Genomic DNA, 17,201 nt, shown 5'->3' on the forward strand with positions numbered 1-17,201 from the left:
GAGAGAGGAAATCAACAGGAGGAGGAAGGGAGAGCTCGGGGCAGAACCAGGTAGTCCCGGCGAGGCACACCGGCGCTCCCCGGAGGTTGGAGGCGCGGGGCTCCGGCGGTGGCGCGGATCCGGGCAAAGGCGGCTTGCACGGGCGCCCTTCATCCTGGCGGGTTCCTGTGAGTGGAACGGGAGGGAGAGATTAGAACAGAGGAGGAAGAAGAAAAGGGAGAGGGAGAAGAGAGGGATGGCACAGGGGCACCGGCCTGGGCGTGGTGCTGCCGGCGAGGCTGGCCTCAAGAGCTTGCTGCCCCCGTTCTAGATCGGAAGCGCCGGCTGGGGTTGGGACTGCTGTTGCTGTTGCTGGCGCCGGGCGCGTGTACGAAGCAGCTCTGGACATGGGGGCGCTCCTGGCCGAGGTAGCAGCGACCGGAACGGTAGCGGGGTTGGCTTGGCTCGGACGACGAGGGGGCTATGGATGCTCCAGTTATTGGATCAAGGCCCCATGGGGCGGCTCAGCTGCTGCAAGACAGAGAGAGATGAGACGAGGAAGAGAGAAGAACCAGGGAAGAGAGGAGGAGAGAGGAGCAGGGGCACCGGCGCGGATGCAGGGAGCTACCGGTGACGGACTCTGGCATCTGCCGGCTCCTGGACGCGTTCAACACGCAGAGTAGAAGGTGGCATCGGGGCATGCTTCTTGCTGGTTGGGCAGGGGAACGAGATCCCGAGGAAACAGGAGTGGCGGCGGCGGCGGTGATGGGACAAGATCCCTAGGAATTAGGGTTGAACCTCTTTTATACAAAGATATTGCATTGGGCTAGACTATCAGGACCCTCCGATGCAGATCAGACGGTCGAGAATAACTAGGTTAGGGAGTCCAATGGACAAACCGATGATGGTTTGCGGTATTACGGGGTTGAACCGGATCCAACGGTCACAACCGTGTGTTTCGGGCGCCGGGAGGTTTCGGACTGGGATGCGCGTAGGGGCGGTGCACTGAGCAGAGGCGCTAAGCGGAGATGACAAGGGAATAACGGGCAACCCGGTGACAGAGTTTAAAAATACCGAAACGTCCGACAATTGACCGGCTATAGTGCCGCTATATCATAAACAGCACGTGTGACAAACGAGGTCCGATCGCGATAAAATTTGACGGACGGCCAACCTACACTAAATTAATACTGCACACCAAGTTTCAGCTCAAACGGAGAAAGTTTTACGCACACTTTAAAACAAGGTTTCGACGATGCCGCGGGCGCACGCGTGTGCGGTCGGACTCAGAACGGACGACGACGAGAACCGGCAACTCCTAACGAATGCAAGTTTTTGAAAACTGGCGGCAACGGAGATGCCGATGCAATGCAGATGATGCGCATGATGCGATGATGATGCGGCAACTGAAAATACCCACACGACGAAAACGGAAAGAAAAGGGGAAGCTTCTAGAACGTCGGCATCGGGCTGTCACAAGGCGGTAGAATGACCCATGGACCTTTGTATCCTGAGGGTCATCCTAAGAGAATTGAACAAGATTCTCAAGGAGTTAGCACCGAGGCACCTAGTCATCCTAGAAAGAAAAAGAAAGATGATAGTAACTTGAAGGCTAGCAACCCTGTTGCTGTTATACCCGAGAATCCAAACGATATCTCCGTTTCTGATGCCGAAACACAGTTTGGTGATGAACATGATCCTAATGATAATATCGATAGTGATGTTCATGTTGATGCTCAACCTAGCAATGATAAGGATGTGGAGATTGAACCTAGTGTTGATCTTGATAACCCACAACCTAAGAATAGGAGATACGGTAAGAACGATTTCATTGCTAGGAAGAATGGTAAAGAAAGGGAACCATGGGTTCAGAAACCCATGCCCTTTCCTCCCAAACCATCCAAGAAAAAGGATGATGAGGATTTTGAGCGATTTGTTGAAATGATTAGACCTGTCTTTCTCCAAATGCGTTTGACAGATATGCTCAGAATGTCTCCTTATGCTAAGTACATGAAGGATATTGTGACTAATAAGAGGAGGATACCTGAGGTTGAGATTTCCACCATGCTCGCTAATTACACCTTGAAGGGTGGAACTCCTAAGAAACTAGGTGATCCCGGAGTGCCCACTATACCTTGCTCCATTAAAGGAAAGTATGTTAGAACTGCTTTATGCGACCTTGGAGCCGGTGTTAGTATTATGCCTCTCTCTCTTTATCGTAGGCTTGAACTGGATAAGTTGATACCCACTGAAATCTCCCTGCAAATGGCCGACAAATCAACTGCTTTCCCTATCGGCATTTGCGAGGATGTGCCTGTTGTGGTTGCTAACGTTACTATCTTAACGAACTTTGTTATTCTGGATATTCCCAAGGATGATGCCATGGCGGTCATCCTTGGGAGACCCTTTTTAAACATTGCAGGGGCTGTTATTGATTGCAACAAAGGCAATGTCACTTTCCATGTCAATGGTAATGAGCATACGGTGCACTTTCCAAACAAACAATATCGAGTACATTGCATCAATGCTATCGAAAAAACTTCATCGATTCTTATTGGGAGCTTTGAATGCCCTATACCTACCGTTAAGATGAAGTATGATTTGCTTGTTGGGGATATGCACATCCCCATTGAGGTAACTGATACGTCTCAAACGTATCTATAAGTTTTGATGGTTTCATGATGTTATCTTGTCAACTTTGGATGTTTTATATACCTTTTATATGTTTTTTGGGACTAACTTATTAATTCAGTGCCAAGTGTCAGTTCCTGTTTTTCTGTGTTTTTGACTCTTTTCAGATCTGATTTTGGAACGGAGTCCAAACGGAATAAAATCCCCGAAATAAATTTTTCCAGAACAGAAGAAGATCGGGGGACTTGCGGGCCAAGGCAGGAGAGCCATAGGGGGCCCACAAGCCCTGTAGCCGCCACTAGGGGGCCGACGGCTACAATGCTTGTGGCCCCCCTGGAGCTCCCCTGCCCTAGCTCTTTCGCCTATAAATTCCCTAAAATCCCAGAAAAAATAAGGGCATCCACGAAAACACTTTTCCGCCGCCGCAAGCTTCCGTTTCCGTGAGATCTCATCTGGAGGCCCTTCCCGTGCCCTACCGGAGGGGACTTTGGAGTTGGAGGGCTTCTACATCAACATCATCGCCTCTCCAATGACTCGTGAGTAGTCCACTTCAGACATACGGGTCCGTAGTTAGTAGCTAGATGGCTTCTTCTCTCTCTTGGATCTTCAATACAAAGTTCTCCATGATCTTCATGGAGATCAATCCAATGTAATCCTCTTTGGCGGTGTGTTTGTCGAGATCCGATGAATTGTGGATTTGTGATCAGATTATCTATGATTTATATTTGAGTCTTTGCTGATTTCTTATATGCATGATTTGATATCCTTGTAAGTCTCTCCGAGTCTTGGGTTTTGTTTGGCCAACTAGATCTATGATTCTTGCAATGGGAGAAGTGCTTGGTTTTGGGTTCATACCGTGTGGTGACCTTTCCCAGTGACAGAAGGGGCAGCAAGGCACGCATCGTGTTGTTGCCATCAAGGGTTACAAGATGGGCTTTTATCATAGATATGAGATTGTCCATCTACATCATGTCATCTTGCTTAAGGCGTTACTCTGTTCTTATGAACTTAATACACTAGATGCATGCTGGATAGCGGTCGACGTGTGGAGTAATAGTAGTAGATGCAGAAAGTATCGGTCTACTTGTTTTGGATGTGATGCCTAGAGATATAATCATTGCCATAGATAACGTCATGACTTTGAGCGGTTCTATCAATTGCTCGACAGTAATTCGTTCACCCACCATCTACTTGCTTTCATGAGAGAAGCCACTAGTGAACATTACGGCCCCCGGGTCTATTCACAACTATCGTCTCCACTTTCACTTTTACTTTGCTTTGTTTCCTTTTTGCTTTCAGTTCTCACTTTGCAAACAATCTATAAGGGAGTGACAACCCCTTCATAGCGTTGGGTGCAAGCTCTTTGTGTTTGTGCGGGTACTGGTGACTCGACGCGATCCTCCCACTCGATCGATACCTTGGTTCTCAAACTGAGGGAAATACTTACCGCTGCTGTGCTACATCACCCTTTCCTCTTCAAGGGAACACCAACGCAAGGCTCCAAGGCCGCGGGGCAATCCTTTGCATATTTTCCAAGGAAGTCCCTATAGGCATAGCCTGTCGCAGAAGGATTCCTGACGCCATTGCCAGGGAAGGTCTATTGACGCAGTAGCAGTAACCTAGTGACTATTCGAAAATTCTCCAACTTTTACGCGATTTGGTAAAAGTTTGTCAAGGAGACTTGATCAACCTCATTGACGGATTTCTTTTGATGACCATGAAATGGATGAATCTGAGACTCACAGCCCTCCATTCCAAACCTTTACCTTCGGTAGCTTAGAAGAAAAATGATAGATTTAGCTTTAGTTTCTCCTGTTTTCTCCTTTTTGCGTCCCGTAGAAAAGTGTCCCGAAATTAAAAGTTCTCCGATTGCCGTGAAAATCAAGTATGATTTTTTCTAGAATTTGTGAAAACTACTGAGACGGAGAGCTAGATAGGGGGATGCACCAGTGGGCCACAAGCCCTGGAGGCGCCGGCACCCCCTGGCCACGCCTACTATGCTTGTGGGGCCCACGTGTCCCCCCTCCACTTATTCCAGCTCACATCTCCTTCTCCTACCTCCAGAAAAAATTCATTCTACAGCTCAAACCCGTGTTCTTGCTCTTCTTGCTGCGATTTTCAATCTCCTTGTGCAAAGCCCCATTCACCAAACTGTTTTGGGGAAATTGTTCCTTGGTATGTGACTCCTCCATTGGTCCAATTAGTTTTTGCTCTATTGCCTTACGTTGCATATTTTTTCTGCCTTGGTGACCCTGTTCTTGAGCTTTGCATGCTAATTTTAGCTGGTCCCAAGTAGTTTTGATGTGTGATATGGCCTCTAGGTACTTGTAGGAGTAGTTGCTACGAGTTTCGTTGGGTCTTGTTCACTTTTCCTTAGAGTTACTAAAAATTTCAGAAAAGGAAGATGTTCAGGAGAAACTATCAAGGTGGTTCCTCAAGCAAGAGGGGTCCCCGCCTCTGGATTCGGGAACCCGATCCTTACCAACCGAGGAACGCACATGTACAACCATGTGAATGGACTTCTGATGAATTCATGATTGATGCAGGTTTCAAAGACGAGTTTGATACACTTGTTCACAATGTTGGACTTGAAGAATTCATCTCCGATAAATGTGAACAGTATACTACTCTCACTGCCTCTTTTGTTCGTAGATTCAAATTTTCAGCTGGTCGTGACACATCCGTACTGTTTGATCTCTATGACAAATCGTATACCATGGATTTAGAGGATTTCAATAGAATTTGCAAGATACCTGATTGGGGTAGTCTCAACGATCCTCCTAAATCTTCGGTTAGAGTTTTTTTTCTCTAGTATAACTGTCGGAGAAACTAGAGATATTACGCAGGCTACCATGGGAAGCATTCATTTTCCTGCCTTGCATTACTTTGCCCTCTTCATAGGTAGATGCATTAACGGCAAGATCGAGCATTGTCACCTCTGCGCACCTGACCTTAGTATTCTTAAGAGCGCAGTAACGGGTGATAGAAGTTTCAACATGGGAGCTATAATAGCAAGGAGGTTGAATAATAATGCTAATGAAGGGGATTTCTTTGGTGGGATCTATGTCACTCGCATAGCAAATTTTCTTGGAGTACCCATCCGCGAAGGAGATCCCCCGCTCCATACAACTTTCCTTGATCGCGCCACTATGACACGCTATCAGTTCCTCGGGAGGGATAATGAATCCCTCCTATACCGGTTAATATTTAACTGACAGCGTGTTTTCCATAGTACCCTTCCTGCTCCTTCCTTCTTTGACTTTCAGGTAAAACGAAGATATTACATAGCCAGAGGAGAGTCACAGGAGTATGAGAGGGAGGCAAAGGCTGCTCACCTCCGTGAGGCAGCTATTCAGGCAGTGGCTGCCGCACTCCCGTACAACCCCCCATTATGATTTTGGATATCACCCGGACCAGCCATGTGAGTAGACCAAATTAGGCCAAAAGCCTAAGCTTGGGGGAGTACGTGTTTCTCACCGACTTTATATTCTTGCTCACACTTTCACTTTGTTAGTCGGTGTTCACACTTTGCCACTGTATCATCCATGCTACTTTATTTCTTTTTCTCGCTTCCTTCTCGTGTGTTTGTCTAGTTTGAGAAAACCCAAAAAGATTTCTCGTTCTTCTTTTTCTTGTTGGGAGCTTTCCCGTGTAAATAGTTTTATTTTTCTTTGGGTCAAGGTAGAAGACCATGGTTACAATGTTTAGTGGCTCTCGCATGCATATTTGTTTATCTGTCAAAGAGCCATATTACTTTATCTTCTCCTTTGTGTTTGCTCGCAGATTCCAGCTTAGTCCAATGCACGAACACTCTTATTATTGTTCACATCATTCGGTCGTGCAAGTGAAAGGCAATAATGACGATATATGATGAAGTGACTGAGCCTGGAAAAGCTGGTATGAACTCGATCTATTTTGTTTTTGTAATTATGACTAGCTCATCGTTCCTAATTCAGCTTTGTTAAGAGAGAAACATGGTTGCAATGACAACTTAGAGATCATAGTTCTGATGCCATGCTTAATTAGCTAGGAGCTTATAATGGTTTGTCTTGGATACCAACATGAATTTCGAGATGATTATGATGTATGTGATAGGATGGTATCCTCCTTTGAATGATTCAAGTGGCTTGACTTGGCGCATGTTTATGCATGTAGTTGAAACAAAATCAACATAGCATCTATGATATTCATGTTCATGGTGATTTATGTCCTACTCATGCTTGCACTCAATGAAGGTTAATCTCAATGCATTTTGATGAATGATGTCGCGCTCTAGTTGGTCGCTTCCCGGTCTTTTGCTAGCCTTCACTTGTACTAAGCGGGAATACTGTTTGTGCATCCACTTCCATAAACCCAAAGTTGTCCCATATGAGTCCACCATACCTACCTATACGCGGTATCTACCTGCCGTTCCAAGTAAATTTGCATGTGCCACTCTCTAAACCTTCAAGTAATAATCTGTTTTGCATGCCCGAACCGCTCATGTGGCGACAAGGGGCGATTCGTATCTTCCATGCTAGGCGTGTTATCCTCGATATGTGTTTATTCACTATCACTCACGAGAAAGGGGCGGGTAATTGGAATGCCCAGTTCCATGCTCAAATCGAAAAGATAATTGCAAACATAACTCCCCCTGGATTGTTGTTGGTATGGACGGCACCCGAGTATTCGGCTAGTCGTGGAGTGTGATTGATCGGTGGTGGGGGAGTCAAAACTTTACTTTTCTGTTTGGGAACCGCCTATAGCATGTGTAGCATGGAAGATGGTGAAAACTCTTGGTCATCGCGTTGACACTGAAAGCATGCCACCCAAAATTATTTATCTCTGTTTTAAAAGCTTGAGCTCTCCCACCTCTTCAAGTCAATGCTTCCCTCTGCGAAGGGCCTATCTATTTATGTTTCTGTTGAGTCATCCTCTTCCTTACAAAAGCACCAATTAGAGAGCACCTCTGTCATTTCTATGTTTTGCTTTTAATTGATATTGAGTATGACTGTGACTGGATCTTCTTTGCCATGAATTACAATGTTCAGTCAGCCCTTGGTCTTTGAAGGTGCTCTACATTTATGTTTTGCGGTCTCAGAAAGAGCTAGTGAATACCATCTGTTCATATTGCTTCATGATTGTTTTGATTGAAGTGTTGACGTTTGAACCTTATTATTATTGCTCGCTAGTTGATTATGCCATTGATATCAGTACATCATGAGACCTAAATGCCATTGCTTATGTCGTTTTCTTATGATCTTGCTGAAAATCTGAATATGAGTTAGACATAATTGCAACAACAAGATCAAACAGTGTTCGTAAAAGTTTTTCTTTTGTCTCTTTCAGTTTGTCAACTGAACTGCTTGAGGACAAGCAAGGCTTTAAGGTTGGGGGAGTTGATACGTCTCCGTTGTATCTACTTTTCCAAACTCTTTTGCTCTTGTTTTGGACTCTAATTTGCATGATTTGAATGGAACTAACCCGGACTAACGCTATTTTCAGCAGAATTGCCATGGTGTTGTTTTTGCGCACAAATAGAAGTTCTCGGAATGACCTGGAAATTTACGAGGATTTTTTGTGGAATATATAAAAAATACGGGCGGAAGAATCAATCGGAGGAGTGGAGCGAGGAGACCACAAGCCCACCAGGCGCGGGCCCCCCTGGCCGCGCCTAGCAGGCTTGTGGGGCCCTCGGAGCTCCACCGCCTCCAACTCCAGCTCTATTTAGTCCCTTTCATCCGAAAAAAAACAAGGAGGAGAGTTCATCGCGTTTTACGAAAGGGAGGTCCGCCACCACCTGTTCTTCCCGTGGAGGGCAGATCTGGAGTCTGTTCTGGGCTTTGGAGAGGGGAGATCGTCGACATCGTCATCACCAACCTTCCTTCATCGCCAATTCCATGATGCTCTTCACCGTTCGTGAGTAATCTCAACGTAGGCTTGCTGGATGGTGATGGGTTGGATGAGATCTATCATGTAATCGAGTTAGTTTTGATGGGGATTGATCCCTAGTATCCACTATGTTCTGAGATTGATGTTGCTACTACTTTGCCATGCTTAATGCTTGTCACTAGGGCCCGAGTGCCATGATTTCAGATCTGAACCTATTATGTTTTCATCAATATATGTGTGTTCTTGATCCTATCTTGCCGGTTGTAGTCACCTACTATGTGTTATGACTCGGCAACCCCGGAGTGACAATAGCCGGAACCACTCCCGGAGATGACCATAGTATGAGGAGTTCATGTATTCACTAAGTTCTAATGCTTTGTTCCGGTTCTCTATTAAAAGGAGAACCTTAATATCCCGTAGTTTCCATTAGGACCCCACTGCCACGGGAGGGATGGACAATAGATGTCATGCAAGTTCTTTTCCCTAAGCACGTATGACTACATACGGAATACATGCCTACATTACATTGACGAACTGGAGCTAGTTACATATCTCTCCATGTTATAACTGTTGCATGATGAATATCATCCAGCATAATTATCCATCACCGATCCAATGCATATGAGTTTTTCCTACTGGTCCTTGCTACGTTACTTTGCTGCTACTGCTGTCACTGCTGCTATGTTACTTTGCTGCTACTTTTGTCACTGCTACTACTGTTACTCTGTCACTGCTGCTGTCACTGCTGCTACTGCTATCGTTGCTACTGTTACTATCACACCACTTTGCTACTGATACTTTGCTGCACATACTAAGTCTTTCAGGTGTGGTTGAATTGACAACTCAACTGCTAATACTCAAGAATATTCTTTGCCTTCCCCTTGCGTCGAATCAACAAATTTGGGTTGAATACTCTACCCTCGAATACTGTTGCGATCCCCTATACTTGTGGGTTATCAATGCTAACCGATAGAACTATTCTCCTCCATCTTTTAGTAGAAGAACTCATTAGAGGTCTCATACCTCTCAATCTGGGCATTAGCTTGCAATACTAATTTCAACCCCTAGAACATCGCATATGCTCATGGCATTCAAAACGCTTTTGAAGTCCCGACTCTAAGCTGTACAACATGGCGCACTAAACTTTTGAGTAGTCATCAGAACGTGCGTGCTAGATGTTCACAACATCTACGGACGACACTGGAGGGGGTGGCGCCTCAAGCGGTGCATCAAGGACATAAGACTTTTGCGAAGCCGTGAGGATAATCCTCAGACTACGGACCCAGTCCGCATAATTACTTCAATCATCTTTCAACCTAGCTTTCTCTAGGAACGCATTAAAATTCAGGGGAGCTACTGCGTGATCCATTGATCTACAACATAATTTGCAAAGACAACTTTAGACTATGTTCATGATAATTAGTTCAATTAATCAAATTACTAGTGAACTCCCACTCAAATCAGCACCCCTCGGGTTGTATAAGTGTGACATGATCCAAATTCACCAACCCAAGTCCGATCATCACGTGAGATAAGGTGGTTTCAATGGTGAACATCTCCATGTTGATCATATCTACTATATGACTCATGTTCGACCTTTTGGTCTCCTGTGTTCCAAGGCCATGTTTGTACATGTTGGGCTCGTCATGTTTAACCCAAATATTCCACATGTGTAAAACTGGCTTACACCCGTTGTATGCGAACGAAGAGTTTATCACACCCGATCATCACGAGGTGCTTTGAAATGCCGAACTTTTGCAATGGTGCATACTTGGGGAGAACACAATTTTAACTTGAAATTTAGTGAGAGATCATATTATAATGCTATTGTCGTCCTAAGCAAAATGAGATGCATTAAAAGGATAAACATCACATGCAAATCATATAAGTGACATCATATGGCCATCATCGTCTTGTGCTTTTGATCTCCATCTGGAAAGCAGTGGTATGATCTCCATCGTCACTGGCATGAGACCATGATCTTCATCATTATGATCCCCATCATCGCGTCATCATGTGGTTGTCACGCCAACTATTGCTTCTACAACTATTGCTAACTCATAGAGATAAAGTAAAGAAAATGGCACAAAGTAAATTAAATACAACCCTATGGGTCCTGTTGGTTGCCGTACTCATCGTCATGTAAGTCGTGATAACTATTACAAAACATGATCATCTCATACATCACATATATCAAATCACGTCTTGGCCATACCACATCACAACATGCCTAGCAAATACTAGTTAGACGTCCTCTACTTTGTTGTTGCAATTTCTACGTGGCTGCCATGGGAAATTAGAAAGAGCCATTCTTACCTATGCAAAGCCACACCAACGATATTACATTTGCATTTTAACCTTCTACAAGGACCGCCTTTGTCGAATCCGATTCAACTAAAGTGGGAGAGACAGACATCCGCCAGACACCTTTATGCAAAACAAGTTGCATATCAATTGGTGGAACCGGTCTCTTGTACGAGGACAAGTAAGGTTAGTCTGAGCCGCTTCATCCCACAATACTGCTGAATCAAAATAAGACCAAGGAGGTAAGCAATCTGAACATCAATGCCCACAAACACTTTGTGTTCTACTCGTGCATATCATCTACGCATAGACCTAGCTCATGATGCCACTGTTTTGGTATGTTGCATGGGAAACAAAATAAATTCCTACGAAACACCCAATATATATTCTATGGAGATGCTAACAACAAGAGGGACAGGTGTCCGATAGCCTTGTAGACCGTAAGTGTTAACGATCTAGAGATCGTGGTTGACGTAGTCGTACTCGCGTCTCGATCCAATCTGATCCAAGTACCGCACATGCGGCACCTCTGAGTTTAGCACACGTTCGGCTCGGTGACATATCCTGCTTCTTGATCCAACAAGAGATGGAGAATAGGTAGATGAGATCTGAACCAACACGATGGCATGGTGGTGGTGGTGGCAGCAGAATTATGGCAGGGCTTCGCCAAGCGCGTACCGACGAAACGTGGGAGGAGTTGGGAGAGCCAATGGCCAAGGGTAAAGGGTTGGCTGCCTCCATGGACCTACCCCATCTATATATAAGCTAGAGGGCAGGGAGGGCGTCCAAAACCCTAATAGGGATGGCAACAAGGAAGAAAACCCTTTAAACATGAAATAACATTTTATCTCAAGATTCAACCCTTTAAATTTAGAGATAAGAACTTGTCTCTAGATTTTAATGACATTGCCTTGGGGAATGGTGCAGCCAGCCCATGTGGGATGTAGCCCCACCCGTCGGTCGATGTGGGGCCTTCCTGAGTCGTTGAGCCCCACCCCTCGGTCGATGTGGGGCCTTCCCGAGTCGTTGAGCCCCACGGTGGAACCCTTGAAACCTTCTAGAACCTTCCCGGTACTCTACCATAAAATTCCCAAACTTTTTCCGGAACCGTGAATATGACTCCCATGTATAAATCTTTACATACGGACCATTCCGGAGCTCCTCATGATGTCCAGAATCCCATCCGGGACTCCGAACACTACACTAGCACTACTGAACGTTATGCGTGCGACCCTCCGGGTTCGATAATCGTATAGACATGACCGAGACACCTCTCTGGTCAATAACCAATAGCGGGACCTGGATGCCCATATTGGTTTCTACATATTCCATGAAGATCATCATTGGTTGAACCACGTTGTCAAGGATTCAGTTAATCCCGTATGCCATTCTCTTTGTCTAGTGATATGTTACTTTCCCGAGATTCGATCGTCGGTATCTCATACCTAGTTCAATCTTTTTACCATCAAATCTCTTTACTCGTTCTGTAATACAAGGTCCGATGACTAACTCCTTAGTCACATTGCTTGCAAGCTTCTTGTGATGTTGTGTTACCGAGAGGGCCCAGAGATACATCTCCGTCATACGAAGTGACAAATCCCAATCTTGATCCACGCCAACCCAAAAGACACCCTCGGAGCTACCTGTAGAGTAACTTTATGATCACCCGGTTACGAAGTGACGTTTTATACACACAATGCATTACTATGATGTTAGGGAGTTGCATGATCTCATGGTCTTAGGAACAAATACTTGACATGAAGAAAATAGTAGCAATAAACTAAGTGGTACGATCGAATGCTATGCTTACGGTCGGGTCTTGTCCATCATATCATTCTTCTAATGATGTGATCTCATTATCCAATGACAACTCATGTCTATTCTTAGGAAACCTTAACCATCTTGGATCAACATGCTAGTCTAGTAGAGGCTCACTAGGGACATGGTGTTGCTTATAAATCCACACATGTATTTAAGTGTCTGGTCAATACAATTCTAGCATGGATAATAGATGATTATCATGAACAAGGAAATACGAAAATGATTATTTTATTTTATTGCCTCTAGGGCATATTTCCAACAAGAAGGAGAACATGTATAAAGCCAAGTGTTGAAGATGGAATTGATCAAAATAAATCACGCTCATAAGACAAGAGTTTGTCCTTCCAACCGGTTTGTCATTTCTCAAGTATATATTTCCAGTTTTCCATGCATTTCCACTTAGTGAGAATTAGACGCAGATAGTGAATAATAATACCCAGGTACCAAATAGGGAGTTGCCCGAGTCGACAACAAAAAATCTCGGTATACCAGATGTTAAATATGCGACTTCACCAAAATATAAAGGTTCGCTTACGAAAAATAATTTTAAGTCGAAAGCTCTTCAAAAGGACATAATAAGAGTTTGAGGCTTCTTGCTGTATAGGTACCTATCCATGAACTCTATGGTGTTATCCGCATAGTATAGAATGGACAAGACATCTTCTACTAAGTGAGAAATAAAACTGTTAATCTAAGCGGACTCTTTAGCACATTCAACAAGAATAGCTAACTTGTCTGTCACAATGTTGAACAAAATATGGGGATAAGGGTACCCTTGGAGAAGACCCCTTGGAGTCGGGAAATAGCCATCATAATTTCCTTTGACAATCACAATACTATCAAAGATGAATCTCTTTATCCATCGACACCACTTTGACACCATTTTGACGAGAACCCCTTCATGCAAAGAGTTTGTAGAATAAAGAGCCACTAAACTTTATTGTTGGCTTTTTGTTTAAGTCAATTTTTAAGTTGACTCCACTTCGAATCCCAACCCACATATATTCGTCCCTATTTGAATCCCTGGCGAAACCCTAGTCACTCCACTCCACTCCATTCCACACCACCTCTAAGCTCTGTTCTGGCTATATCCGTCCTTCTTCGACATGGTGAGCAGCGGATCCGACTCCAAAATCTCTCGATTTGTCGATAGAGGTGAGGAGAATATGGTCGTCTGCATTGCTTTCTGCCGCTCTCGGGAGGAGTGGGCCCAACTATGGGCGGACTCGATTCGGCAGCAATCCACTACATCCGCATAAATGACGCTTGGATCCATCGGGGCTGGTGGATGAAGGAGCGTGCCCCTGGTCTCGCCGGACCCGGTGTCCATTGCTTGTTGCCGCAATCCCTTCGGTGGCACCACGCGGCGCCGACCTTCGAGTCGAAGGTCAACGTCGACATGCCTTACGCATCCACTGCGGACGTGGGGTCTGCGTGTCTTGCGAGGCAAATGACGTGGGAGGTCGCGACAACCCTTGTGGCCGAGGTCGCCTAGGCGGAGTCGTCCACCGCCTTGGACGAGGCCGACCCGTCCACATCAATCAACGACCTCATCTCAAGTTGGAACGTTCAGGCGGCAGCCTCCAACGTGGAACACTTGGGTATACGAGAAGGTGGTTCCTCGTGTTCGATGTGGGCCAGTTCCATGTCCCATGTCCTACCCTCTTCGTTGGCTACCGCACCTTCACTTTCGAGGACTCACAAACACATAGGGGAAACAACAAGGGCTTGAAGCACGGAGGTGGTATAGGTTTATACTAGGTCCTTTATTAAAGTTTGGATGTTGGGTGTAATTGTATGAATTAAATAATTTGCTATGAGGTATCTCGTTGTGAAAGCGGACATCTAAGGGACAACCAGCTGAAGATGCTCTTAGCACTGTTGCTACATCATCCAGTACCGAGGACCAGGGTAACTCAACGGAAGTGAAGCCCACAGAAGCATGCGCAACAGGACGCCCAACAACAAGGTCACACGGGACCCGGTAAACAGAGTGGCAGATCTGACGCAACGGATCCGATTCCAAAATTTCCTGATCTGTCGATAAAGGTGAGCAGAAGATGGTCGTCTGCATTGCTTTCTACCGCTCTTGGGAGGAGTGGGCCCAACTATGGGTAGACAAGATTCGACACGATCGACTGCGTCCGCACAAATGACGCCTGAATCCATCGGGGCTGGTGGCTGAAGGAGCGTGCCCCTAGTCTCGTCGGACGCGGTGACCACCGCTTGTTGCCGCAATCCCTTTGGCGGCGTCATGCGGCGTCGAGCTTCGAGTTGAAGGTCAACGTCGGCATGCCTTACACGTCCACTTCGGACGCAGGGCATGCCTGTCGTGCAAGGCAAAGGACATGGAAGGCCGCGGCAAACCTTGTAGCCGAGGTCGCAGAGGTGGAGTCGCACGTCGTCTTGGACGAGGTCGATCCGTCCACATCAATCAACAACCTCATGTCAACCAGCGACATCCAGGCGGCAACATTAAAGACTTGGGTACAGGAGAAGGTGGCTCCTCGTGTCCGATGTGAGCGAGATCCATGTTCCATGTCCCACCCTCTTCGTCGGCTACCGCACCTTCACTTTGAAGGGCTCACGGTCGCCAGGCATGGACACGGAGGAGAAATAACAAGGACTTGGAGCACGGATGTGGTATAGGTTTAGACTGGATTTTATTAAATTTTGGATGTTGCGTGTAATTGTATGAATTAAAGAATTTGTTATGAGGTATCCAGCCGACATTTGAGGGACAACCAGCTGAAGATGCTCTTTAGCACTGCTGCTACATCATCCAGTACCCAGGACAAGCTTAACGCACAACTCAACCGAAGTGAAGCCAACACGACAAGCAAGCACAACAGGACGCCCAACAACAAGGTTACAGGGGAGCCGGTGAACACAGTGGCTGACATATTAAGACGCTCTCGATGGAGGATTCTATCAGGCGAACAGAACCGGCGGCTACCAATTTCCTCCTTCCGACCTAGGATCTCAACTCTGTCTTCTTGCTTTTCCCCAATTCAGAACGTCTGTGCCTGTAATCACTGGATGTATCTTCATCAGGCAGTATACAGAGAGCATATCTGTGAGTAGTTAACAGATGGCATAAATCGGCAATCTCAGTGTCAGATTGCTTGCACGTCATCAGAAACAGAGAGAAAGAGAATGACAAGTAACGACAGCCTTAACTGTATCATCCCGATCTGTCATCTTGAAGACAGCCGAGGATTAGAAAAACAATGACCTTTTTGGTCAGAAGTTTAACACTGTCATCATCGATAATTTCTTCAGCATACAGCGATTTTATTTGCATAGAAATTCTGTACATGCATTTAAACAAGTCACTTAAAGTCAGATCCTAAGAGAAATAAGAAAGAATTATCACGAGACGCTACTCCCTCTGTACAGCTTCATAAATTTCATATACAGTATGAACTGTCGTAACAAGTTGTTCTATCCGGCACACAGAGCCCCGTCCTCGACCTGCATGTCCACCGCGTCGTTCTCCTCGTTCATGTACGCCGACAGGTTCATGTACTGCTGCTGGTCCTGCTCCCGGTCCCGGCTCGGCTTCCGCCACCTCGCGCGGCACACGACGCACGTCGCCGCCCGCCTCGCGCGGCTGCGCTTCCACCGCGCGAAGCACTCGGCGTGCACCGAGTTCCGGCACGTGCCGCACGTCAGCAGCGGCGCCTGCACCGTTGCCGCCGCGCCGCCTTGTGCCTCCGCCGACGGCGCCATCTCCTCGAGGCACACAGGGCAGGCGGCGCCGTCGAGGCGCCCCGACGACGGCGCGGCGGCCTCCTGCCGGCGCTGGTCGGCGGCCTTTGCGGCCGCGGCTGCCGCGTGGGCTGACCACAGCTGGTGGAACCTCTCCCGGGCGCGAGGGCCGGCGAGCACCTCCGGGTACGTGGGCGCGGCGACGAGCCGGGCGACCTGGCACGGCCGCAGCGACTGCCTCCACACGCAGGCCTCGTCGAGGGACAGGCCGAGGACGCGGAGCAGGACGAATAGGATGTGCTTGCAGGGCGCGCCGGGGTCGGGGCACGTGCACGCCGGCGTGGTCGCCAGCGTCACCGTGTACACGTTGCCCGTGGCGCCCAGCACGAAGAAGTCCGGGCCGGCGCGGTGCAGCAGCCGGAGGTGGTGCTGCAGCGCGCGGATGATGCGGTTGGCCACGCGCCGCGTCGACGCCTCCTCGGTGCTCGCGGAGGTGGACCCGAACGACGGCTCCATCGGCAGGTTGTTCCGCGTTTCCGGCATGGGATTTGGCGAGAGCCCCGGGGCGACCGGCTTTGTAAGGCCGGGGCGCCAATCGCCATGCCATAAGATGCGTTGAGTGCCGTGGGAGAAGACTGCTGCAACGAGTATTACGGGGAGCGGAAGCAAAGCTCACAGGAGGAAAGAGGAGGCAGCTCCGGCAAGTTAACTTTGACCTCAATCTTGGGTACACCGACCAATTCTTTCGGTCTCGGATAGACCAAATCATGGGTTAACTGAAGGCTCTTCACTTTCAAGATCTACCTTTGACTTAACAAACTAAACTCCTCTCGCGCCATCTGCAGATCCTCTTCTCTCGCTCCTCCTCTCACGCCATCCTGCCA

General features: G+C 47.0%; 1 protein-coding gene and 1 long non-coding RNA gene across 2 annotated transcripts; both read right to left on the minus strand.

The window, feature by feature from the left end:
• Positions 1 to 255: 255 nt before the first annotated feature.
• LOC123410066 lies at positions 256 to 1,263 on the minus strand. Its single transcript, XR_006612963.1, has 2 exons — positions 608 to 1,263; positions 256 to 510 (listed from the first exon to the last, which is right to left on the minus strand). It is a non-coding gene; the product is annotated as an uncharacterized LOC123410066 (long non-coding RNA).
• Positions 1,264 to 15,869: 14,606 nt separating this feature from the next.
• Positions 15,870 to 17,132, minus strand: LOC123412462 (mitogen-activated protein kinase kinase kinase 1). The gene has a single exon (XM_045105410.1). It carries the CDS (start codon positions 16,858 to 16,860, stop codon positions 16,051 to 16,053), a length of 810 nt encoding a protein of 269 aa, XP_044961345.1. The 5' UTR covers positions 16,861 to 17,132; the 3' UTR covers positions 15,870 to 16,050.
• Between the last annotated feature and the right edge of the window lie 69 nt (positions 17,133 to 17,201).

This window comes from Hordeum vulgare, chromosome 7H (assembly GCF_904849725.1).
Source record: "Hordeum vulgare subsp. vulgare chromosome 7H, MorexV3_pseudomolecules_assembly, whole genome shotgun sequence".
NCBI classification, from domain to species: domain Eukaryota; kingdom Viridiplantae; phylum Streptophyta; class Magnoliopsida; order Poales; family Poaceae; genus Hordeum; species Hordeum vulgare.

Excerpts from the sequence above, each read along its gene's own strand:
- LOC123412462 (XM_045105410.1), bottom strand. The coding sequence starts at position 16,860 with ATGCCGGAAACGCGGAACAACCTGCCGATGGAGCCGTCGTTCGGGTCC.